Source organism: Trachymyrmex cornetzi, unplaced genomic scaffold, assembly GCF_001594075.2.
Source record: "Trachymyrmex cornetzi isolate Tcor2-1 unplaced genomic scaffold, Tcor1.1 scaffold99, whole genome shotgun sequence".
NCBI lineage: Eukaryota > Metazoa > Arthropoda > Insecta > Hymenoptera > Formicidae > Trachymyrmex > Trachymyrmex cornetzi.
Genome location: NW_017300343.1, coordinates 3,187,149 through 3,196,421, shown reverse-complemented (window position 1 = coordinate 3,196,421; position 9,273 = coordinate 3,187,149). Strand labels below are relative to the sequence as shown.

The 9,273-nt window shown below is 31.7% G+C and overlaps 1 protein-coding gene across 4 annotated transcripts; it reads left to right on the top strand.

Annotated features, from left to right (window-relative positions):
• The first annotated feature begins 225 nt into the window (after positions 1-225).
• Ars2 (arsenic resistance protein 2) lies at positions 226-9,256 on the top strand. 4 transcript variants are annotated; one of them, XM_018521509.1, is made up of 16 exons: positions 226-335; positions 704-840; positions 1,061-1,387; positions 2,024-2,218; positions 3,794-3,860; positions 3,955-4,199; positions 4,302-4,486; positions 4,554-4,679; positions 5,199-5,440; positions 5,590-5,730; positions 5,808-6,053; positions 6,144-6,314; positions 6,431-6,693; positions 7,025-7,300; positions 7,511-7,627; positions 9,055-9,256. In XM_018521509.1, the coding sequence occupies exons 2-16, from the start codon at positions 722-724 to the stop codon at positions 9,122-9,124; spliced, it is 2,790 nt and encodes a 929-aa protein (XP_018377011.1). In that variant the 5' UTR covers positions 226-335; positions 704-721; the 3' UTR covers positions 9,125-9,256. The 4 variants fall into 4 exon arrangements, with proteins under 4 accessions (XP_018377011.1, XP_018377009.1, XP_018377010.1 ...); XM_018521507.1 differs by having other exon boundaries at positions 7,478-7,627; XM_018521508.1 differs by lacking the exon at positions 9,055-9,256 and adding an exon at positions 7,845-8,062.
• Positions 9,257-9,273: the final 17 nt, after the last annotated feature.

The window sequence follows — 9,273 nt, the reverse complement described above, 5'->3', positions numbered from 1 at the left end:
TACATATAATATATATATAATAAAAGTTTATATATATAAACTTTTTATTATACATTTAAATAATGACAAAAAACGATTTACCTCAGATACCTATGTGGTTCTTCGCGCCAATTTTGAGATTGAAATTTCCCGCGTTCGTGCAAAGGCGTCGATTCGAGACGCGAGAGCGGCGAGAGTCGATCGATAGCGAACTGTAGCCAAAGTTCACGTAAGTGGAGACCACTGGTGACAAGAGTTCCCGGTGAGTTTCTTTTTACGTTATTTTAAAGGAAATTTTTGACTCGCCTTCATAGTTTATCTGCTTTCATCTTAGCGTTGTAGGGTGGCGCGTACACGTAAGTGAAAAAATTTAATCGTATCATCATCTAATATTCATCTTTATTATACGTGACGGCTGCTTTCCCGAATGAAGCGTAGTGGTAAAACACGTTGGATCGCTGTTTTTATCACGTTCTTTCCGGATAAAAAATTCTTCGATTTTAACATTTTAATAGTGTCGAGAATTTAGATACTCGTTCGCACTGAAGGAAGCTTCAATCATCGCCAATTTTCTTATCACGACTTCATAGGAAAAGGCCATTCACATTAGTTTGCATTAATTATAACTTTGCACCTAACCTTATTCTCAAGCACGTTGAATGGAATATATGTAACTAATGTATCTTAATTAAACAGCTTCTTACGTGTTATTTCTGATATAAAGGTTTAGTACCTTGCGAAAATGGCTGACTCTGACGATGAATACGATAGAAAAAGGCGTGATAAATTTAGAGGTGAGAGGACTGAGTCATATTCACGAGAGCGCAGAGACGATCGTAGGCGTGATGACTGGGTTGATAGGTACATAATGTGTTATATACATCTAATCTTATTATATATTGTAATTATTGTATAGTCGACAAATAAAATTTTTATCTTGCTTTCCATAATCTATTAGAAATCTAATGTATCTTCGCATATCGTATGAAAAAGAATTTGTAATATAAGGTGCTTATATAATTTTTTGTTGTTATGCTTTTTGCCATTACTGTTCTAGTTATACTGATTGTGATTTTTATAGAGAATGGTCCAGTCGTCCTAGACAACGTCCAGATTATCGAGAATATCGAGGCGGTGGAAGTGGAGGTCGTGATCGTTACAGTCCTGCGAGATCTCAAGATATGGGACCACCTATGAAGAGAATGCGATTTGAATGGGATGATAGGCCGAGATATGGACATGATTATTATGGTGGCAGCGGCGGCGGCGGCGGCGGCGGTGGTGGTGGTGGCGGTGGTGGTGGTGGTAGTGGTGGTGGTGGAGGAGGTGGAAATTCCTGGAGCCCAGATAATTATGCTTCTCCTCACCATGGCAACCATCACTATGGCAACCATAATAATAGTAGCAGGTTCGTTTGTTTTATTATAACCAAGTCTTTTTCTGAATTTTGTGAGATTGTTATGACAAATAAATAATGATGAAGAGAGCAGGATTTATGAGAATTCCGCCAAAACGGAGTCGTTTGACTCCAAAATTATTAGCTAAATTAAGGTATTTACATTTATAAGATGCAAAACTCTCATTAAATGCAGAAAACTATACAATTGTTACTTCTCTTTAAACATCTGTTTTTATTTAAAGAAGATAAGAAATATATATTTCCATTCAATGATAAAGATATTAATGCACAAACTAATGTTTGCATTGAAACTAGCTAACTAACTGTATAATAAAAAATAATAAAATCAGCTGTTCGGATGCATAGAAAATACTTTATTTTCGTGTGAATGTAACAAATCAATATATACAGTTGATGTAGGCTCTGATGGGCTTTTTTATTATTTTTTACTAATAGATTCTTTTGAGCTTTATTTTATATATTTGTTAACTATACAAAATAATAGCTATAATAGCTATATAATAGCTTAATATATATAATAAATATATTGTATGATGAATTATTGTATTATAGATTAATCCTTATAATATTTATATTGTGATTGAAGAACATACATAATATATTTTTTTATATAATTGTTTTCAGTCGAGAGGTTGCAGGCAATTTTAGTAATTCAAATATTGAAACCCAGCCGCCCATGATGTCATTCAAAGCATTCCTTGGTACTCAAGAAGATACTATTACTGACGAAGAGGCGATTAAACGCTACAACGAGTACAAATTGGAATTTAGGAGGCAACAGCTCAATGAATTCTTTGTCGCCCATAAAGACGAAGAATGGTATATTAATTCTTATATTCTTTGTTTTTACACATGTACATTTTTGGGGTTACATCATTACATTGTTTAGGATTAAACGATTTTATCATAGCGTTTTTAATAAATAACACAAAATAGAATTTATTTTTACAGTGGCTGAAATGCTATTTTCTATCTTAAAAATTATTGAACAACATTATTAAAATCATATTTATGTAAGCAATGAATACTTTTGAGTAATGCCACTGTAGGAAATTGGTTGTGTGGAACTCCGTCCATGCATGTACATATATGGCTACATGCCTGGAAGAAATGGACAATGATCTATAATCTCTGATAAAATGCAGATATGATATATTGTAGTTAATTTTAAACAATATGACCAGCTTTGTCTATCCCTACAGCAAATCGCCGCCATCGTCTTATACCTTGCAAGGGTCATCTCACTCGTTTATTTTCTCGTACGATATTTTATGAATTTCGCGTCCCGCGCATCGCTGAAGACACAAGGTGCCTGTTAGGTAGCTAAATAGATTGCGAGCTGGGCGCGCAAAGCCCAAATATTGCTCGCGTAGGCCGCGTTCTAAACCCGTTATTTATTTTTATATTCGAGAATATACTGTCTTTGTCGATAAGACTGTGTCGACGAGAAAACTGAATGCGAGTAGAAATATGACCACAGGTGAGACTCCACTCTGAGTTGATATTTCCGACCATATTTAACCATTTGAGTGCCAAAGGTAATCGTAAAAACTTGTGCGAAAAATGCCAAGGAGCACGTTCGCGCGTCTTCTGTTACATATTAAAAAGTACCATAATAAACGTCATAATAAATAAAAATAAAATTATGTAGTACAGTTTTTTATCTAATTTTAATAAATTGAAAGAAAACCCTTCAATTGTAATGCATAATCAAGTTCTAAGAATTATGATACAAGCTGAACACATTATCAAACTTACTGTGACTTTTATTAGCACTTTTTGACATGAAAAGTGAACAGCGCGATCGCGCTACATGGCACTCGAAATATTTGAGGTATATTTTCGAGCATTATGAATGTGGATTTGTAAGTCATAAAACGATTCACAATTAATTAAAATTCATACAACTCAAGAAATTTTGTATTTATGACAATCTAATAGATATAGAATTATAATTTTAAAACTTGCTAATGTTTTATTTTTTACGTGGATACTTTGTTTTATACGCGTTTTGCTGTATATAAATTTTACATATCGTTTAAGTTACTACAGGAAAAACATGAGGGAAGGATTATGATTGATAATACTCTAAAATTTTACTTTATGGATATATGCATGTGCATGCATAATATGAGGAAGTAAAACATTATATCTACTTTTTTTAATTTTCTGTGTGTTGCATTAAAAAATTACTTTATGATGTTTTACATACCTCATATCTGCGTGTATCATAAAAAGATCTATGTTTTTATCCGCGTTGCCTTTCTTAAATTACAGACCTAGCTGCATCTCTAATACGTATGTTTCTATTCTGGACTTGTTTAATATTATTATATGTATATAAATTATTTCGTGAACATCCATTTATTGCATTTTTTTTCTATTGATCGCCAGGTTCAAAATAAAATACCATCCTGAGGAATCAGTGAAAAGGAAAGAAGAGCAAGTATCAGCGCTTAAGGTAACTACAACATCAAAATGTAACTTATTTTCTCATTCTATCATTAACATATTTGCCCGGCTGACAGAAATCTCAAATTTTATCTCTACTTTAGAAACGCGTGGAAATTTTTCTGGAGATGCTAAAGTCAGGAGACATAGAAAAGGTGTCTGTTGATGCCGATCAAGCAGATTCATTGCTACACCTTTTAGATGCAGTGGTTATTAAACTAGAGGGAGGAACAGAGGAAGATTTACAGATTTTAAATGTGAAACCATTTAAGCCTATAAGTAAAGACATTCTGAAAGAAAAGGAAGATCACAAGAGAAAATCTTCTACAGAGAAGAAATCTGAAAATAGGTATTTTATGATATTAGATATTTTGAAAAACATATGGAATATGAAGAAATAATGTATTAATACTATTAATAACATTAATTATTCTATTAACTTTATTTTTAGCGAGGAAAATAAGGTGGACGATTCACAACATGACGAGAAAGATCCGAAGAATGACCAAAATGCTAATGTGGAAGTCGAAGACACAGTAAAAAATGAAAATTCAGTATCTGACTCTAACAAAATCAAGGAAAATAAAGACGAAGAAAGTAAAAATTTAGAAGAAACTGCTGATAATGATAAGCCTCGTATGTAAAATATTTATTTTATATAGGGATTTTTCATTCGTATACGTTATAAGCTATTTTGTTACAGCGGAAAAATTGGAGAAATCAAGAAAGCGTAAACGTACCGACAGCAATAGTAGCAGCAGTAGCAGCAACAGCAGTAGTTCCTCTGGTAGTGACAGTAATAAACTGGATACGCCGAAAGTAGAAATGCGTAAGTATAATTAAATCTGTATCTTACTTTCTTTCTTTCTAATTTAATTTAGGGGGGATTATTAGCGTTTCAGAATGATTGTGTTGAAACCGAAAGTTATCAGCTCGCGATTATATCTGGAATAAATTGATTTAATAAAAGAATATATAAAATGTATTATTTGTAACATCCAAAATTTGACCAATCTTTCTTTATCGTATTTGATGTATTCACATATACGGTCGTGCTTAAAATTCTTAATAAGTAAATCTGTATGCTTTGTGAAATTGTTGAATTGTCATCAGAATAATATTCGTATTTGTAATTTAATAATGTATTAAAAGCTCTAATAAATAACAATTCAAATATATATCGTAAGGGGTTATCAGAGCTTGGCTAGTTAATATGCGCTAATTTAAACAATCATGTCATTCAAATAATATAACCAAACAAACGTTTCGATCTTTAATGTCGGTCCTCTTCAGTGATCAGTCATCAGAATAATATTCGTATGTTTTTATAAATCAATTGTTATTTTAGCTGCCAATGAGAAAATAGAAGCTAGTAATGAAGATGCCGATGAAAAAGACGTTAAAGTGGAGAAACAGGAAGTTAAAACAGAAGTGGAAGCAAAAAATAATAAAAAATCTACAATTGAACCAGAAGCAGTAATCGATTTGGCTAGTGAAGACAAAGAGAAGGAACCTAGGGCTTTGCACAAAACTAGCAGCATCTTTCTTCGTAACTTGGCACCGACCATTACTAAGGCAGAAGTTGAAGCTGTTAGTTGAAATCTTCTTAGTTAATAAATCTTTTTAAGTTTTTGTCAATGTTCAAATAATTTACATGTTTATTTTGAGCTATTCTTTTACATTAATGATTACCGACATTTATAGCATAATATAATTACATAATTATGTTTAACGAATAGATGTGCAAGCGATTTCCTGGATTCTTACGTGTGGCTATAGCAGATCCACAGCCGGAAAGACGATGGTTCCGTCGCGGCTGGGTTTCGTTCGAACGTCAAGTAAACATCAAAGAAATCTGCTGGAGTTTAAATAACATTCGAGTAAGTTTATTCGTACGTGCATTTGTTATTAAAAAAAAAAGAAACGAATACTTTTAATTGCTACATCTCTCACATAGCTACGTGATTGTGAGCTTGGTGCAATAGTAAACAGAGATCTGTCACGACGTATTCGATCAGTGAATGGTTTAACATCTCACAAACAAATAGTCAGACATGATATTAAACTTAGTGCCAAAATTGTTCACAATTTGGATAATAAAGTGGGACTATGGAGAGAAGAAAAGAAAGATGAAAGCACAATAAAACAAGAAGACGACAAAGAAAATAAGACCACTCAAAGTAGCAACGAGGTTGAACAAGCTGTAAATAAAATTTGCATTTATATATATAATATTATCGATAGAAACGAAATCTTGACTCACAATTATATGAAATTTTGCATGGCATTTTAGGCTTTCGGATTATCATCTAAAAATCCAGTACTGAAAAACATAACAGACTACTTGATAGAAGAAGCTTCAGCTGAAGAAGAAGAATTACTAGGTATGTCAGGTGAACAAGAAGAAGGTCAGTTAGGTGGCGATGGAGATAGTTCAATCGAAAGAGATCCAGTGTTAATCAAGGTAAATTAAATAAACTTAAATATAGCGGAAAATCAAACATAAATAATAATTTGATGAAGAACGTAATTATCACATTTTATATTTATCAATAAAACATATTATATTCATTCTCACAGGTATTAGACAGATTAGTGCTATACTTGCGGATTGTTCATTCCGTTGATTATTACAATCACTGCGAGTATCCAAACGAGGACGAGATGCCAAATAGATGCGGAATAATGCATGTGAGAGGATGTCCACCCACCGCCAAGGTGTCAAGTTCAGAATTATCGGAATATTGTCGTAACTTTGAAGGCAAAATGTCTGCTTTTCTACAACCAATTGTTACTCTATCCAACGAAGATTTCGAGAAACTAGGCGCGAAAAATGCTGAAGCGTATCCTTTTCTTCTGTGTGCTTTTAATTATTACTATTATTATTATTATTATGTTTAAACATAATACAATATAGAAAGCATGAACCTGAAAAATGAACAATGCTGTCCAAAATTCTAAGTGTTAACTTTACATATATCGGCATTGATGCATATATCACTTTTCTTTTTTCATCTCTTAAGAAAAAGAAAGACAATATAGGTAAACGCTGACACGCATTAGTCAATATTCAGAATTACACATCTTAAACACTGGTTTAAATTAATCGTTATTTTCTCAGATTTATACTTTTCGTCGTGGTTTAAACAATATTTCCTTAATATATAAACACAGTGAAGTCGAAAAGTTTGTTCAAGCCAACACCCAAGAATTGTCGAAAGACAAATGGTTGTGCCCTCTTAGCGGAAAAAAATTTAAAGGGCCTGATTTTATCCGTAAACATATCTTCAATAAACATTCTGAGAAAGTTGCCGAAGTGAAAGCGGAAGCTGAGTACTTTAACAATTATTTAAAAGATCCAAAAAGGCCTCAGCTTCCTGAGCATCCTGGCAACAAGGCTCCGTTAAGAGAAGGATCACGGGACAATTTTGCGCCATATGGTTGCAGTTCGTAAGTACAAGAGAGTTACTGGTAATTAAAAATATTTAAGAAATAAATGCTATTATTATGATGTGTGTGTGCGTGCGTGCGTATGTAGTGTATATAGTATAAAAATACGATTTTATCTACATTTTGTGAAATACTATCAACGATAACATTGAAATAACATGAAATAACGTCATTAAGGTACTCAACGCAAACATCCACAAATATTTCTAGATTCGGAAGTTACAGTAGTGGATTTGGCGGTAACAGAAGCAATTTTGGTTCTGGTTATGGTGGCGGATTTGGATTTAATGCTCCACGTTCTAATCGTGGCGGATTTAATCGTGGACGGTAAGAAATACTTTTTTATGTTTCAATGCAATTAATAAAATCTACAGATAAGTACTTTGAGATAATCGCATGGTTGATTTATAGAGAGCTTACTTAATTAACATTCAATTTTCTTTGGTGTAAGTTATATTAAATTAAGACAAAATTCAAGATTCGATAGTATAACCTTGGCTCGTTCGAATTGTTAGATTGAACATGGTAATACAATGTTTTACAGGCCCGCTCCGGATTCTACATCAAGACCTATTATTAGTTATAATGACTTGGACCAGCCGGACATGGACTTGTTTTAAGTTTTGTCAAAATCTCGCGAATAATTTCACCACGAAATTAAGCTAATTATAAAAATACCATCTCTATGTACTCGATTAGGTAACACACCATTTAAAAAAAAAGAAATAAAACTAATGCAATCGAAAAATTATACTACAAAATTAGCACAATTTTTTTAATGTTATTTATAATATAAATCAAATTTATTTAATGCGCATCAAGATCCGGTATTATATATTTAGAAACACGGAAAAAGAAATCTTGTGCATGTCTATATATCCAATATATACATACTGAATATATCCAATATATCCAATATACACCTTAATAGGATGCGTTTTTAATTAAATATAAATTTTTAGAAATAAATATAAAACCCAAAATAAAGAAAATGTATGATTAGGAACTATTTGGGCTTTATTATAGAAAGCAGATGCATCTCCGGTGCATTTTTTTTTACTTACAACTAAATAAATAAAGCTTATAAATGACCTATGATATTTTGAGTTCTATAATCTTTCTTGATTAACATGTAACAAAAAATCATCCTGTATGTACAAAAAAATTTTGCTTTATTTTTTTTATTAAAGTTTTAAAATTATAAGTATTTATTATTTTTATTATGGTTTTAAAATTATAAGTATAAACTTTTATACAGTCCCATCTAAAATAAATGCAAGGATCTATTGATGCTGCAAATTTATAATATGAATAACAAATAAACCTATCTGTGTGTTACTCTAACGATTTGTTATTTTATTTTGTCCCATTTCCGTTTAAACCCTATGTCCGGTTGGTCTTATGTCATGAAAAATCCTAACGTTATATGTCAGTTTATTATAACATTATGGATAGCATAAAGGAAAAAAATACGTATTTTTAATTATTTTTAATAATACATGCAATTTTTCAACCAACTTTATTGTATAGCTGCCACATATAAGAAAATTTTAATTTTTATGTACATACATCTTCCATACATATAAATACACGCATACAGTATAGTAGAATAAAAAACAAATTTACATATACTTTTTAAAAATTGTTTTATTTATGTATTTTATTGTTATATTTATGTGTTAGTTTTGTATATATATGTATATATGCAATAATATCGACTTTTTATTATTTTTTTCTAATATTTAATATTGCAGTGGCGATTTTCGACCAGTCATACATTATCGAGATCTTGATGCTCCACGGGAACCAGACGAATTCCTATAGGATGATTAAAAGAGATATACTGACCGATACAAAAATATGTAGACGCTGCTTAGAATCACTTGAAACAATGTTTTTCTGTAAGTCATTCACAAGTGTGTACATTGCATACCTGTGTACATATATATATCTACAATTATTAATCACTTTCT

Excerpts from the sequence above, each read along its gene's own strand:
- Ars2 (XM_018521506.1), top strand. The coding sequence starts at position 722 with ATGGCTGACTCTGACGATGAATACGATAGAAAAAGGCGTGATAAATTT. Across the intron at positions 1,388-2,023 it reads AACCATAATAATAGTAGCAG|TCGAGAGGTTGCAGGCAATT; the intron begins GTTCGTTTGTTT and ends AATTGTTTTCAG. Across the intron at positions 6,315-6,430 it reads GAGATCCAGTGTTAATCAAG|GTATTAGACAGATTAGTGCT; the intron begins GTAAATTAAATA and ends TCATTCTCACAG.